The 17,116-nt window shown below is 43.0% G+C and overlaps 1 protein-coding gene across 1 annotated transcript in view; it reads right to left on the bottom strand.

Annotated features, from left to right (window-relative positions):
• Positions 1-2,943: 2,943 nt before the first annotated feature.
• The window catches only part of Rnf150 (ring finger protein 150), a 139,742-nt gene continuing 125,569 nt past the window's right edge, over positions 2,944-17,116 (bottom strand). Inside the window, exon 10 of the mRNA XM_042701605.1 lies at positions 2,944-3,524. Coding sequence (XP_042557539.1) covers positions 3,406-3,524 — 119 coding nt within the window. The 3' untranslated portion in view covers positions 2,944-3,405. The remainder of the gene's footprint in view (positions 3,525-17,116) is intronic.

Raw genomic sequence — 17,116 nt, 5'->3', positions numbered from 1 at the left:
TGTGTGAGTTGGGGCTGGTGCTATAGGGTTAGGGAGTCTGGGACTGGGCAAAGGCCTTCTACCAAGCCTGGGAAAGAGGAACAACTAGGCTTCAGGTAATGTTGGATGGCGTTGGTCTGCAATTCTTTGGCTTTGAAGGGCCATGTAGCAGCATAAGGTTCTCATGGAAGTGAGAAATATAATTTTGTTTCAGCACCAAATCAACATGTTTGATGTGAATTTAAAAAGTTGATAGAGGAGACACAATCAATGTTATTAGACATTAGTAGGTAGAAAGTACAAGCAGAATTTCTTTTTTTTAGAGGCTGCCTGACCTTTATTGATTACAAAACAAATGGCTCTCTGGGTGTTTCACAAGGCAGTTGGATGGTGTCTAGCTCTGTCTGGAGGTATTTGAGTGTTACTCTTTCTCTCCTGTAAGGATCGGGGAGTCTCGCGAGAGTACTGGAGCCGTGCTAGCTCTGGGCTGACCAGTGGCTGGAGGGTGCTGGCGATGTGGCTAGCTCACACTGAGGTGTGGCATGAGTGTACAAGACACAGCAGATTTAGAAAAAGACACGATGGATTGAGTAGACACACAGAATGGAAAACATTTCACTACCATGTTCTTACATCAGACACATGTTCCAACAGTAATATTGGGTTCATAAAAATAGATTATTAAAACTACTTCACCTGGTTTTTAATTTCTTAAAATGTGTGCAGTAGAAAAAATATTAGATGTATTGTATTTTTGTTGGACAGTGTTGGCCTAGACCCTTGTTCCAGGAAAGCACACCTCTGCGGATACACCAGGTGTACATGCTGAGCTACACAGGGTCTGACACTCACATGTGGATCACCAGCTCGCTGGATCTTTGGGGAAAGTGGCAAGGAAGACTGTGAAGAAGGTCCTTTTTCATTCATTTGAAAAGCTTAACTCTTCTTATTCTATCTGAACTGCCAGGGCCACAGGAAATACCTCCAATTCTCTTAGAGAATCTCACAGGTTTTGGGGGTTTGCAGCAGGTCCTCATTGGGGTCAGATCCACAGGCCCCAGCTGGGGGCCAGGACCTGTCACCATCTACCAGCATTCCCTGGGACAAGCAGGGGTGGGTGATTACATATGCTCTCAATCCCTGATTTACCCAGCTGCTGATGGGAGGAGGAAGCCCTCACCAATCAGGACCATAGGGCTGTTTTCTAGGAACACAACACAGTTTACATTTCTTTTGCTCTTAAATTCTCAGTTAATACCAACATTACTTTGGGAGCATAGCTGAGCCGTGGGGAGGAGGCGGGTAGGCCAATGCTGATCAAGACAAAGAAATGCCTTTGAGATGAAGAATTCCAAGGTAAGAACTATAATTCGACACTATCCAGAGACTTCCAACTCTTCATAGTGGTTTCGAAGCAATGCAGAGCAAACCAATTACTCCTTGGATTTAAAACTAGAATCATTTTGATATTTGTTCTCAGCACCGTAAAAGTTCCACTTCCCCAAGGCTGTTATTACAGGTGACATGCTAAGGAACTCTGCCTCTCCCAGCTTGGAAGCCTGCTTGATAGATGACATGATCATCTGAAAGCAAAGATCCTGCGGACAAGTGCTCACCAGGGATCCAAAGGGAATTGGGTTAAATGCTTCCCTTTACAGATGGGAAAGTGGAGGCCCGCACGGGGGTATGACTCCTCTCAGACCTCCGTCTCTTGGTTTAGAGTTCTCCTCACCCTGCCTTGCCTAACTTCTTTTCCATAGAGACTGGAATTCATCCCACGAAGTCCTGGGATCTTAGGGAGATGTGATCTTTTTGGAAAGTGGTGACAATTTCCCCTGCCTTGCTGTCCACTGAGAAACCCTCAAATAGGAGATCTTTAAAGGTGGGAAAAGCAGAGGAAACTGTGTTCCTTCTTGACTGGCATTCATCCCACATCCCAGTAGGCAGTGAGGGTTTACAGGCCAACCAAACGCTATCTGTATGAGTGTCAGTGTCATGAGGTGGAAGAACACTCATCAAATATAAGAAAACAGCTCTGTGAGAAGAACTCATGGTCACAGTTCATCCAGGCAGCTGCCCGGCCACCTCCAGCTGCTTAGGAAGCGAAGGTAATCCACCTCTGACTGTCCAGCATCACAGGCCACTGCCTTAGTCCTCTCCTCGCTGGGACAGTTGGGATTATTACAAAATTGCCTGCGTTTCTGTCACAGTTACTGAAAAATAAAGATAAGAACCCGAAAACAGCTGCAAAGCACAGGCGGGTGTTAGGACTTCCTGGATAGCTCTTTGCCTGGCCTCAGTCAGTTGATGCAGCAAAGCGCCACACCGCTCTTTTGACTCACCCATCGTGCCTCATTCCTTCCTGGTGTCTGGACTTTCTCAAGGACCCTGAGAGGTGACCCTCGAAGGATTCCCCTACGTTCTTCAGTGGTCTGGTTGGGTTTATCAGAAGGAGTGGACATAAAGGGAGAGGGGGATGGGCTCAAGGACCACTGCATCTTTCCCACCGCCTCCTGCAGACCCCACCATGGAGAGGCGGGACTGCTCTCCTGGTGGCATTCCCTTCCACGGGAAGAAGACACGGGGTTGGGTGTATAGTCATGATACGACTTACAAAGTCTAGCAAGCCTGGCCTGGTGGTGACTGGTGAGGTCAGAATTTTAGCCCAAGACTCTAACACGCAAAGAGCTGAAGTCTTCCACTCCAGCCCCCTTGGTGCGGTACAGTGGACTTGGCCAGATCCTGGCTGGTGGAAGCCGGGGTGGCCTGGCTGACAGTAGCGGGCAGTGGGCACCACAGATGTGGGACTTAGCGTTGGGACTTCTGGCTGCCAGGACTCTCCAGACTCCCTGAGGGCGGGTCTGGACTCTGCCAGGGAATTGACCACACACCGTGTTGGGGTGTCAGGCTCCTCTCGAAGCCACATGCACCTCACGTCGGCATGCTTCTCCACAGAGCTCCCCAATAGAGCTGCGGTGAATCAAAGGAAGGACAAAGGAGCTGGTGTCAACGACAACACAGTCTTTTAAAAGAAATTTCCAAGGAAATCACACACTCTTCCCACCCCCCCCCCCCCCACAAAAAAACAATACAACCTGGAAGAATGGAAACAGAACGGAGAAACCCCGAGGGTTTCCTTCGGTCTCTGCTTTAGGAGCTTCGGATGAGTGTTTGTCTACAAGGGCATGGGAGGGGAAAACTCAGCTTTCAACTTCCACGTTGCTGCCCATACCATGGACTGTTGCCGAGCTGGGCACACTCAATCCTGATGAAGAGACTTTGGATATTGCTTTCATTACCATCCTTGAGCGGAGAGGCCCCGAGCAGCCCCGGGGCCTGGAAGGCTGTACGCCTGGTCCATGCCTCGGAGCACTTGACCTTCTATGCCCTCAGATCCTGCTGTCTTTGTTTTCTACATTCACCATTTCAGGATTTCACCTCTTCGCAGTCTTGGTCAGTGGAAAGTTCTACATCAGAGAGTCCCACCTCCATGGCCATGATGAGAGAGATGTCTGAATCGCTGCTCACAGCTGGCTCTTGCTCACCTGGAAGAAGAGAGCAAATTCACACAGTGTATTTCCCTGCAAATCCTTCTCATGGCATTCCTGTTAATGCCCAAGGGAGGGTTGCAGAAAAATTGGTTATGGTGTGTGTGAACCACATCTCACTCTATATTTCAAGATAAATTCTAAATGTGCAAACATTAAATGTAAAGACCAAAAAATAACCCTAGCAGAACTCAAAGAAAATATGTCATTGAGGTATATCTCTAAGTAGGAAAATATGTATTTGATATGGGAGGGGAAATTAAGAGAGTCATAGATGGATAATTGTGTATAAAACCTATAGGAACATTAAATATTTAGAGTAATATTGCAAGACATATATCAGATTGAAGAGTTAGCAAAAAAAAGTTAGGATTGCAGTTGTAAGATATCAAATACTTGTCATTAAGAAAGATAGGCAAGTACTATCATTACAAGATTCATAGAAGACTACAATATAAATAGAAGGCAAACAAAGAAGAGATTCTTTTTGCCTTTGTAGCCTTCAGTCTTCAAAAAAGATAAAGAGTTCCTTGAGATAAGTATGTTGGTACCTTACATACAGAATTATGGACTTTCCTTTCTTCTTTGGAGACATAGTATTGTACATGTTTACAGGGCATACATGGAAAACCAACTTCTCATACACCAGGAGCAACAACCAGGCCATACTAATCAATACATGTACACCAGGAGCAATAATCACACCACACTAGTCAATACACATACATTAGGAGCAATAATCAGACCACACTAATCAATACACATGCATTAGGAGCAGTAATCAGATCACACCAATGACATTTTCACCCCAGCAACATTAATCATTCTTATACATTGGGAATTTCATACTTTCATTTCTTCACTCATTTCGAAAAAATATCCTGGACTGTTTTAACCAGTAGTTATTACATCCTGCCTCCTCCCATCCTTCCTAGTCATTAGTGAATACTGTTCTGTTTTAATCTTCTGCAAGGGAGACATTAGAGCTGTGAAAGTTTTACCTAGTGATTTCATGTCCAGAATGTATTATAAAGAACTAATTAGAGATGCAGAAACAGTCATTTAAGCTGGGCATGGTGGCGTACTCCTGTAATTCCAGAGGTTAGAAAGCTGAGATAGGAGGATGGTGAGTTCGAGGCCAGCCTGAACTACTTTGTAAGACTTTGTCTCAAAGAACAAATTCATTTGAGCATTATTCATAGTAACTAAACTTCACAAGAAACTTAAAAAGTCCAACAACAGAGAGTATCTGTATAAATGATGTTACTTCTTAAAGGAAGGATTTGCAGTTACACAAACAAACAATGTTTTTTTGTTTGTTTTTTTTTTGGTTGGTTGTGGAGCTTGAACTCTGGGCTTGGGTGCTGCACTCTTCAGCTCAAGGCGAGCGCTCTACCACTTGAGCCACAGCACCACTTCTGATTTTCTAGTGGTATACTGGAGATAAAAGTCTCATGGACTTTCCTGCCTGGGTTGGCTTTGAACCATGATCCTCAGATCTCAGCCTCCTGAGTAGCTAGGATTACAGGTATGAGTCACCGGCCCTGGCACAAACAATGTTTTTTCTTCTCTCTGCCTCTCTCTGTTTTTTTCTCTCTCTCTCTGCCTCTCTCTGTCTGTCTCTCTCCCTCTGGAATTGTTGAGGCTTGAACTCTGGGCCGGAGTGTTGTCTCTGAGCTCCATTTGCTCAAGGCTAGCACTCTACCACTTGAGCTACAGCACTACTTCTGGCTTTTTCTGAGACTTAATTGGAGATAAGAGTCTCGAAGACTTTCCTGCCCAGGCTGGCTTCAAACCAAGATACTCAGATATCAGCCTCCTGAGTAGCTAGGATTATAGGTGTGAGCCACTAGCACCTGGTTTACAAACAATATTTTCATATGGAAATATAGAATTATGAATTCATATTTGTTTTCTTAAAAAAGCCCTTTTCATCAAATTTTCCAAGTATTCTACAAAAACTATACATTATACATTCACCTATGTATATTTACTGGCTAGGTGTGGTGGCATACTCCTGTAACCCCGGCACTCACCAGGCTAAGGCAGGAGGATAGAGCATTCAAGGTCCCCTTCTAGTCTACATACTGAGAACCTGTCTCAACAACACCAACCATCAACCAACATCCAAACAAACCAACAACTCTCACCCCTCTCCCCTCAAAATACTACACAAAACCCTACACATGGCAAAAGCAACCAATCAGCCAAACAAGACACAAGGCAATGGATTCACGAGGGACAGGAGGGGGCGGGAAGGGGAAGGGCTATGCAGCCACAGGCTGTGTCTAGAGTGTGTCTTATCCAATGCGATGTCTACCTTCAATCGCAAAGGATGGTCTGTATGTTTGCCAGATGAGTAAGATGACGAACCTTTCAAGAAATGGTAACAGCATGCACAGATGGCTGCAGATGCCCACCGTGGAGAGGCAGGTATCAGATGATTAAGTGAGGCTGGGATGCAGAGACAAGCTAGGGAGTGTGGGCGGCTGGGAAGTGCTGACTGCCGCGAGACAGCCTTAAACTGCACAGCTCTCGTACATTCTGTTACAGAGCATGCAATTAAAACTGTCTAAAAATGTCTAAGAGATAAGGAGAACGACGGTTATAATACTCTCCCTCTGATAATCACTGATGTACGTACGATAGATACATACATATGCATGCATATATGTGATATATATGTCCATATATGATATATATTCATATATGATATATATATATGTATCGTTCAGGCACAGTTAAGGAAGATTTATGAGTTTCACGAAGAGTAATGAATTCCTAAGATATTTTGAGGGGAAAAAAATAAAAAGAACTCATAAAGAGTTACAGCCTAAAGAATCAGAAATGGGGCGATTTACAAGGAAACACCAACATCAAGACTGAGCCCTGTTTCTAGGATCAATAAGTATACAAAGTTCACAGGGATCCTTCATTTCAAGGACAGAATGCAACTGGAGCAGTACTGGGAGGAAAAGGAATGCAGTACTTGAAAATGATGGCATTCAACAAATACTCAATGGAACTAGATCTTTAGAAAAAATGTGAAACTGGATGTGTGTCCATCTATCTATCTATCTATCTATCTATCTATCTATCTATCTATCTATCTATCTATCTATCTATCTATCTATCTATCTACCTATCTACCTATCTATCTATCTCTGTTGGTATTTTTAGTCTCATTTTACAGATGAGAAATAATTGACATACTTTCTTCTCTTCATTTTCATGCACTGTAAAGCCACTGGGAGATTTTAAACAGGGAACAGTCTGATCTCCTTAATATTTTAAGAGATCACTCTGGCTGCAGCTGGCCAATAAGCAGAAGGAGTTCAGCAAGGACATGGTTACAGAATTACCCGTGAACGTGCTGGCTTCCTGAGACCACAGGAGTGGAGATGAGCAGAGAAACTGGAGAATGACTTGCAGTGATTACTCTATAGCATGGACTACTTACTCATAGCGGCAACAAGAGAGTAGAAATCAGAGAATAACCGTGTTTCTGGATGGAGCCAAGAGGGGAGGACGAAGGGGAGAGTGTCCTGGAGACAGGTCTAGAGCTTAGTTTTGCACATGCTGTGAGTGTGAGGTGCTCGTGAGGCCTTGAGGGAGAGGCGGAGGTGGCCGCTAGGTGCAGGCGCCTGGAGCGCAGAGGAGAGGCCCCGGCCATCTGTACATTCCCAAGGGTTCTGCACAGAGAAGGTTTTCAAGCCATGGGGCCGGATGAGGCTCCTAGGGAAGACTGTGAAGTAAGAAGATAACAACAGCGGGAGATCTCCAAGCATCCAAAACCTACAGCCAGAAACTCAAACTCGTGTTCTCTGAGATGTTTTGTTTGGCCCACAGCGTGTTTTCTTAAACATGCGAATTAGTTGCCAATATTTAAAAGTCAGTACATTTCAGATACAAACATATACTTGAAATTTACCCTGGAAGAAGGGAGAGCTGGCAGTGTGTGCCTGGTGCCTGGAGGAAGGTGCTGGTGGGGACGGAGCGGCCTCCGTGGGAGAAGGCGCTCTGGGTCACCACCGTCATCTATGATGTCACCTCCTAGACCGCGCGGAAAGTGAAGTGTGACGCCTTACATTCAGGGGACTAACAGGGAGGGTAGACAGAGCTGAGGACAGCGATCCTCACGAAAGACTCAAAAGGACCGGTTGTGGGGCTGGGGGAGGATGGGTAAAAGAAAAATCAGCAGAATGTCATGCCATGCTTTTCCTTACTGTATCTTAAATACGCTCATGTGGCTTTTTAATCTCAGTTACAGGCCACCGATCCATAGCCAAAGAAATGGGATAGTGCTGAGTACTCCTGAATTATCGGGGGTCATTCAGAAGTCTGATCTGAAGACATCACATGTTCCAGGATCTCTGATCAGCTTCCGGAGAGCCTGACTGGATGGAGCTGGGGGACCCACTTTGCTGACCCATAACTACCGCTGTAACGTGTTTCCCCACTTAGTTCTGAGTAAAACCCATCCTAGCCCATCTGTGGCTGACCAGCAAGTCACAGTGGTCGGATTTATTAATTCCATTTAATCCATAAATTATAAAGTTTTGGTTTCTCGCTTCCTTCTTTATGAAATACATACAACGATACCCAAGGGTCCCAGGTCTCTCCTGGTGAGCAAGAGGCTGATGCCTGGGGTTCTGCCGTGGCCTTGACTCGATCATCTATCAACCCTGGGCCAGAAGACAGCGGAAGTCCTTCCCACCTTGGGGGAAGATCTGCTGTGTCCAGTGCTGGCACCATGGCTGGTTCTGTCTCTAGCAAAGTCATACTAAACACAATCACCATCGTCACAGAGTTGAGAGGTGGGGACATTGAAGGTGATCAGGTCTCAAGAGACTCCATTCTCATGAATGGCTCAATGCCATTATTATGGGAGTAGGTTTCTGATAAAAAGGATGCGTGACCTGATTTTCCTTCACTGTCTGGGTCAGACCCATTGGCTGCTCACCAAGGTAGTGAGTTGAAAACAAAGTAGGCACCAGTGGTTCATGATAAGCTTACAGATAAGCCTGACTACCCAAGAGGCCAGCGCACTGTGAAAGTTGTATTAAATTAACCATAAAAAAGCCGGCAGTGGAGGTATGGCTCAACTGGCAGAACGCCAGCCTTGTGCAGAAGGAGTAATGTACAGCGCGTAAGCCCTGAGTTAAGAGCCCCAAAACTGGTACACACACACACACACACACACACACACACACACACACACACACACACACACACACACACACACACACACAATAAAATATGAAATATCTGGATGTGGCTCCTCAGGCTTGGATTTCCCATCTCTAACTCTGTGAGCTGGTGGCATTTTTGTTTAGAATCCTCCCTGTCTCTGGGAATACATTACAGCAGCAGGAAGTTAACGCTTGTATGCCCACCTGGCTCACATTCATCAATTCATCACCCAGACGCACTGCATTGTCAAGACTCCCATTTCCAAATCCAACCACAATCCATAAATAAGAACTGTGTGTGGAATTGAAACTAAGCTGAAGTTGCTCTCTGGTCAGGAAGGGCAATATGTTTTTATAGTTTTTTCAAAAAATGTTTAATATCAATATCAATACCTGCAGCCATGCTAGGTACATTAAGTAGATTCTCTAATTTAATATTCACAATTGATGTTTGATATAGAAAGCATTACTATTTCTGTCCTCTGATGATAAAAATCAAAGCTGGAAATGGTTAAAAATTCCTGTTTGCTGGGCTCTGGTGGGCTCATGCCTGTAATCCTGTCTACTCAGGTAGCTGAGAACTAAGGATCACTGTTCAAAGCCAGCCTGGTCAGGAAAGTCTGTGAGACTCTTATCTCCAGTAAAGTACCAGAAAATTGGAAGTGGTGCAGTGGCTCAAGTGGTAGAACGCTCACCTTGAGCTGAACCCTTCTGTATGACTCATGAACATGACCATAGCCTACACTGTACTGAGTTACAATCTTAAGCACGAGGGGTGTGTGTGTGTGTGTGTGTGTGTGTGTGTGTGTGTGTGTGTGTGTAGTGGGGTTGGCATACATAAAATGACATGCACAAGTTTGTGCTTAGCTTCATGTAGGCACTTTTTTTTTCTGCCATCTTTCATCAGATTCAAGATCTCACCATTGGAAGTTAAGAGATTTTGCTTCGTTGGGTAGTGTGAGCAACAGGGCAGCTGAGTTTGTTTTGGCTTTTAAATATATATTTTGTTTTGCATGCCTCTGCCTGAGATGTTCTATGAAATTATCATGGCAGTTTTCATATGAGCTGGCTACTTAATAGCTTCTTGATGGTAATTATTTGAAGTTACAGCAGAAGATTTTCTTTCCCAGAATGAGGTTTTGCATTTACTCTGCTGCCTGTCTTGTGAAAGAGATACAGAGCAGTAGCAGGCTGGAATACATCCTTCTCTGCTAGGAACAAACATCGCCCTGGGAAGAAGTTCTTTCTGTTTTGAGAGGAAATAACATGGTGGCGATACAATCCCTGGGGTGTCCTGATTCTCCAGATGGCTTGCTGTGGTGCTCACTCATTGGAAGTTATCTATTGCACAAATCCTTATTTTTTTTTCTATGTAGTGAAAAGTAAGGTTTCAGAGAAAAGTGATATTTTCTTTCCACAGTTACTGAGATCCATTTTCATGGTAAAAAGATATGATTTTCAGTCAATCTTGTATCGTATATAATTTTTGTTTTCTTATGGTGCTGGGAGCAAACCAGGGGCCTTGTGCATGCTAGGCAAGCACTCTACCACTCAAATGCATCTCCAGCCCTTTAAATCCCATAGCATGAAAGAAAGCGCACCCTGGGGAGGTACTTCCTTTTCGGCTCCTCTCAGAATGTGGATGTTGGTTCCTTTGGCTGGAGCAGTGCCTATGCGTTCTTTGCCATAATCTTAGCAAGAATATTACTTGGTCTTGAAATGCAGGATGGTTTTAATGAAGAAATGTGCTCCTTTGTGTCTTTTGGTTTAATAAAAATTTCTAATAAAAATAATAAATTACATCTGATTTGGTTTACATCTTCTTATTGATGAGTAGACTCTGTTGTGAGAATGGCAGGCCTCTGGGCTACTTTCCTGAGGAACTATGCCATAGAATGTTTAGTACTGTGGAGAATGCATTGGGTCCTTCCTGTTTATGAGACAATGTGCTAAGCAATTAACAAGGCTACATCTGTTACACTCCTCTCAATCTGCTCCCCCCATGGCGTATGAGATAACCCCACTACCGCTTCACACTTACAAGTGATGTTGGCTTGTCAAAGACAGTGGAAGGCAGGGAACGGTGACACCAGCCAGGGCTGCTGAGGACTGTGTTGTTCTCGTTCTGGAATGGCAGAACTCCTACATTTATAGTTAGCCACGTTGTTCTCAGCTGCCTGTGAGCCAGACATCTCAGGCTTATAATACCAATTCATCCACTCGGCCATGTGATTCCTAGAATGGCTCAGACATAGCTGGCACTTTTGCCTTTTAAACGTCTCTCCATAACTGTAAATATACACAATGAAGCCCGATGAGAAAGACACTTTCTCATTCAGATGTGAGGGGTTCAGATCACTGGTTTTGTTAAATGAGATCACATAGTTGCTTTGAGCTCTTTCCTACTGCTTTTCTGTCTCAGAAATACCCAGCAAGAGAAAGATCTTCTCCAATTTCCCCAACCCTTTACTGGCTATTTTTGGCATTTCATTCATTAAGTCATGTCTGTGCTAAAAGAGTTTTCCATTCAAGTTCTGCACAGAAGACAACATTTGTCAATAGTGATGTTATGAACCATATTAATGCCATTGGTAGAGAGCTTTAAGCCCTAGGAATAATATCAGGTAGATAAAAGACTCTTGATAAGTGTGAATGTTACTGGAATAAAAAGGGAGTGAGAAGGAAAACGCTTCCAGATGGATTTGGACACATATTTGGAATCATACATGGTCATCCTCCTCTAAGCCCTCCTTTTTGGCAACTAGGCCGAATTATATACAGACCTCATTTCACCACGAGTTTATGTCAGCTAGGATCGGGGAAGAGGGAGATAAGGGGAAATGGAGTTCCTCTCCAGAGACCCAGCCTCACTAGTGGGAACAACAGAGCAAACTCCAATGCATACGGATGGCTTCCTTCGGCTGCAGTTTACAACAGTAAGCTTTATGTCAGAAACAGCCCTTAGCCCTTTGCTTGCCTTTCTTGTGTTCACTTCTGTTTCCCAGGGGCCTAGAAACTACAGTTCCCAAGCTCTGCCAGGCGGCTTTCCTTTACATTCTGTCAAGGAGACAGAGAGGAAGGAGGAATGGGGAAGCTATTATGTTTCCGATTCATCGGATAGGGCCCTGTGATTCCAGAATCAGATATGAGGGGAGCTTGTCTGTGTTCTCTCCTTCAATTCACCGAACGTCCTTGGGCAAATTCGTTTGAATCCTCTGATTAGTCATCTGTCTCCATCTTCCTATGTGTTGACTTCTGGATATTTAATTTGATCCCACGATTTGAATACATTGCCCTAGTATGGTCCCGTTGGGATCTCAGCACTGCAAATACAAGCCATCTCAGTCAGTCATTGCAGTCTGGTTTCATACAGGTAGTAGGATAAAAATTCTGGAGACTTCCCAGCTCCTTCCTCCTTCTTCACGTAATCATAGTGAAGTTTGAGTTCAGCTGGTGACTACCACCACAGCCTTCCAGATGATGTAGAAAGCTGGGATGTAGGAGCGCCCCCTAGTGTTTGTCCTTGAGGTCTGGGCTCAATTAAGTCATCTTGATTACCTTTGTTTTCTGTGGCTGCCAACCTGTCACTGGGCTATGATCATGGTGAAATTCAGGGGACAAAAACCAGTTGCAAAGGCTGTCCTCCACGAGTCAAAATGCTGGGTATATCACTGTATATCTTTTCCTTTCCCCCTGCTCACCACAAAGTTCTGAGCTGCGAGTTTTCTACCATGTCATTCTTTGAGTGAGTTCTATGGATTGTTCTGTCTGGCTCCCCCATGTTTGGCTCTGTTTCATCATATTGCCTGGGTGCAGGAGCATCTTAAATGGTTTCTGCATTTCTTACAAAGGCAGTTGGTCCATAGATTCTTCTGAAGTTAGCTGGTACCTCCACGGTGGACAATGATGGTCTGGGGTTACCTAGTCTGCCATCTTGCTGATGATATCTCACAACTGTTTCTCAGCAGGGTTGTACAATCTTCACTTCTAACAGCAGAGTGTAAAGATTTCAGTTCCTCTCCACACTTGCCATCACCGGCCTTTTGAATGTCAGTCACTCTAGTTGGCATGTTGAAGTATCTGGTTGTGGCGTTGATGTGCATTTCCCTGATGACAAATGAAGTGAGGCTTCTTCTCCTGGTATTTTAGGCAGTGTGCAAATCTTTCTTGTAATGTACCAAAGTAAATTCTTTGCACTTTTTTTCAATAAATATTATTTATTTATACTCTACATTTTTCTAGAAGAGATGTGTGTGTCTGTATGTGTGTGTGTGTGGTGTTGTATTTGTGTAGAGAAGACAGCACAGAGTTTAAAAAGGAAGAATGCTTAGCTGAAACAAGTACCCATGATGCTTCCCCAGAGCATCAAGCTGGCCAGTCATCTGCAAATTCACGCATTTAAAAACTGGGTTGTATGAGTTGAAGGAGTCCTGTATTCTGATTACAAGTTTGTTGTCAGATATGCATATTGCCCATATCTTCCTTCAGTCTGCGATTTGACTTTTCATTTTCTTAAATATATACTTGAAAGAGCAAATAATTTAAATTTTGATGAAGTCATCCAATGTTCCAGTCTTTCTGTGATTCTTGCTTGGGTTTAAAAATATATTTGCTTATCTGAAAGATGTAAACAATTATTACCATGCTTTCATCTAGAAGTTTTATAGCTTAGCTTTTACACTGGAATCTACAACCCATTTAAAGTCATTTTGTATGCATGCTGCGAAGGCAGAAGCTGAGGTATCTCCCCCCCCATTTTTGTGATATAATTACTGTGTTGAGTTCTTTTATTCCGAGATACCTAGCGCATTCCGCTCTCCTGACTGATCTCATTTGACATATACAATAGGCTTAGGAAGAGACAGTATTTAGATTATAGTGGTATCTGAATGCTGGGCTCAAGTGGCACAAGTACTTGGAAGGTATTATGTTGGTGCTTAGGGAGCAATTGTTAAGGGGTATAGCTATAACTCAGTGGGAGGGCATTTCTCTAGCATGTGGGAGGTCCTGTGTTCACTCTCTGGCATCACAAAAATCTCAGTTAGATAAAATGCTAAAAAATAAAGCATTAATACTCTTATTAGTCTGCAATGTGATTTGGCAAACAAGCACACAAACATGCACACACATATGCACATACACTCAGACTATTGTTAACCATGTCTGGTACATGCTATACCGCCCAGAGAACTTCTCAAGTCTTGAAAAAGAGAAACCATTCAGCTTCACATTGCTTTTAGAATACCCAGTAGACGAGAGCAGAAAAGGACCTCCACAGGACATAAGAGAGTAAAACATCAAGCAAGAAAATGAAAAGCAGAAAAGGCAGGTTACTTACAAGCGAAACCCTACCAAAATGACAGTTGATTTCCCAACAGAATCTTCAGAACAATCAGAAATGACAATCAAATTCCAAACCTTATATAGTAAGTGGTACAGGTTGATTAAAAAAAAAAAATGATGCCTGTATATAAAGATCAAATGTACTCAGGTCAGTGTTAGTCTCCTGCACTAAGAAACACAGCCAATCATTTGCTTCCTAACAACTATGTATCTCACAAACCATCTGCCTCAAATATTTCCTTATTTTGAAAATCTTTGGCTTGTGTAAGATAGTTTGTCTCTGCTTCTGTCTTTTCCTCTCCAACCATTCCCTAAGCAAAGGAAGCATTACCGGTTTTGTTATGTTCTGTGACTCGACCTTTAAAGTCGACCTTGTGTTTCCATCAGAGCCCCAGTCTCTCATTTCTGTTGGCTCTAGGGCTGGACTATCATGTAACAGACTGAAACGCACACACGATGCAAGAATAAGGCTTTCATGTGGTAGATGGGATCTTAATGGAATGTGGATGCACGACCTACATCCAACACGGAGGAAATAGAACATTACAGAAACAGTGGGATGACTGCTAGGAAAAAAAAAAAGACATTCCATCCAGCACATTCGTGAGGGAAGAAGGCCTAATGGGGAAAGAATAAAGCAGGATTTCTATACATATATTAAATACAATAACAATCACCTGGGCAGTATAGCATGTACCAGACATGGTTAACAATAGTCTGAGTGTATGTGCATATGTGTGTGCATGTTTGTGTGCTTGTTTGCCAAATCACATTGCAGACTAATAAGAGTATTAATGCTTTATTTTTTAGCATTTTATCTAACTGAGGTTTTTGTGATGCCAGAGAGTGAACACAGGACCTCCCACATGCTAGAGAAATGCCCTCCCACTGAGTTATAGCTATACCCCTTAACAATTGCTCCCTAAGCACCAACATAATACCTTCTATTTAATATAGTTTGCGCTTTTCTCTCTTCACCATCCTCAATACTTACAATACATATGCTTGATCTTTTAATTAAGCCCTGAATTCTTACAAATTCATTTCATGTTTCTTTGAGCTTTTCCTTTTTTCCCCCTTACTTTTCTATATCTTTCTACTTTCAAGATAAAAAAATGAGATCTGTATTCCCTCTAACCTAAACTGTCAGTTTTTCAGAATTATTATCTCTTCATTGAGATGCTTTCTCATGTCTTTCATAAGGTTCGCCCAGACACATACTGCCCTAGCCCCAACCATTGATTCAAAAGACTACTATGCTATTTCAGAATTTAGTGCATCTTTTAAAGGTACAGACACTTACAAGCAGGTTACTCTAATTATATCTTCTGGGAAAGGGAAGAAAGGTATTAAGAAATGCTACATAAGTGTAGGTAGGAAAATAGCAAGCTGTCTCCTTCACTAAGTAGTGATGCTTCCTGACATTCAAGTCTTGCTTGAGGATGAATCACTGGGTAAGCCCTTCTCCCTGGCCTGACTCCATGGTCACTCTCTAACTCTTTTCCTGGCCTTATTTTAGTTCTTAGTTATAGCTTGATATCATAATCCATAATTTACCGACTTGTTTAATTGGATGTCCTTTCTGTGAGACCAGAGGCAGGCTACACCCCAACTAATTCCTTAGCGCGGGGAGCAGGGTGTGAAGTACAAGGCTCTAATCAAAATGCATAGAATCAATTGTGTTATATTTAAGCCTGTCTTTACAGCAAAGCAAAATGAAAAGACAACTTAAAAAATCCCACATTTGTTCTTTTGAGACCTTATGTATAGTTTCATACACCTCAACAAAACAATCACAACTATGATTTGATGAAAATCCCACAGTCAATACAAACTTAAGTACATTTCTTATAAATCTCCACGCTCAAAATGTGTACGTGTCTCTTTGAGCAGAGAGTAGATGAATCCATAAGCAAGTCAGGCACTATTTTCTGTACCTTGATACTAACAAAAGCTTACAGTGTCACCTCCCTTTCTCTCTTAATCTTTTTTTTCAGAATTAATCATATTAATTATATTGAATACCTATCAACTGCCAACCATCTTGTCCATCTACTAAAGTGCGATATCTTACTTTCATTTTTTGTCAGTCATGGGGCCTGAACTCTGGGTCTGGGTGCTGTCCCTGAGCTCTTCAGCTCAAGACAAGCGCTCTACCACTTGAGCTACAGCACCACTTCTAGCCTTTTTTGCTTACGTGGTACTGAGGAATCGAACCCAGGGCCTCATGCATGCAAGGCAAGCACTCTACCACTGAGCCACCTTCCCAGCCCCTTACTTGTCCTTTTTATTGTTATAGTATGTATATTATGGTTTAAATTTTTTCTCAATACTCCAATGATGAAATCCTATTTCCCCAATTTGGTGGTATTTGGATATGATTCGATTTGGATGAGGTCAGGACCCACAGGATGAGGCTTAAAGTCCCGTTTTAATCACTGGCCCCATAAGATTAATTATAATAATAGCTGTTCACATGTCTGAGTCTGTTATTGTATTCATTTGCAGTGGCATGGAAAGCTGATGATGGGGAAACAGATGAATAGCTGCACGGGCAGGAAGTGGGAAATTGGTTCAGAACTGTTGTAACATACGTGTGCATAACCACAACCACCATCCTCCTCCTCCTCCTCCTCCTCATCATCATATTTGTCATCATCGAAGGCTGTCTTCTGGTTTCCTTTCTAATGATCTTTCACGTATTTGTGAAGCTGGGGCTTGGTTCGCTGACAATACCAAAATCCCAAGGATTTTGCGCAAGTGTTGCATCTACATCCCATTATATAACTCAACGTCTACAGTACTTATAATTCCTAATAAGAGGTAGGTGCTATATAAATAAGTATCCTGTTTGTTTAGGGAATAAGGACAAGAAAAACAGTTTCAGTGAGCTGAGTAATATAAAAAAATGTAATTATTTTCCCCTGGTATTTTCCACCCACAGTTGCTTGAACCCATGGGTTGCAGAATCGCTGGAGGTGAGAGTGGACTGGATTGGGCTTGAAAGAAGAAGTGTGAGATGCAGGACAGGTTATGACCGATCCACACCTCCCA

The sequence above is a fragment of the Dipodomys spectabilis genome, unplaced genomic scaffold, assembly GCF_019054845.1.
Source record: "Dipodomys spectabilis isolate Male_0828 unplaced genomic scaffold, ASM1905484v1 ptg000297l, whole genome shotgun sequence".
Classification (NCBI taxonomy): domain Eukaryota; kingdom Metazoa; phylum Chordata; class Mammalia; order Rodentia; family Heteromyidae; genus Dipodomys; species Dipodomys spectabilis.
This window is presented reverse-complemented; position numbering and strand designations above follow the sequence as displayed.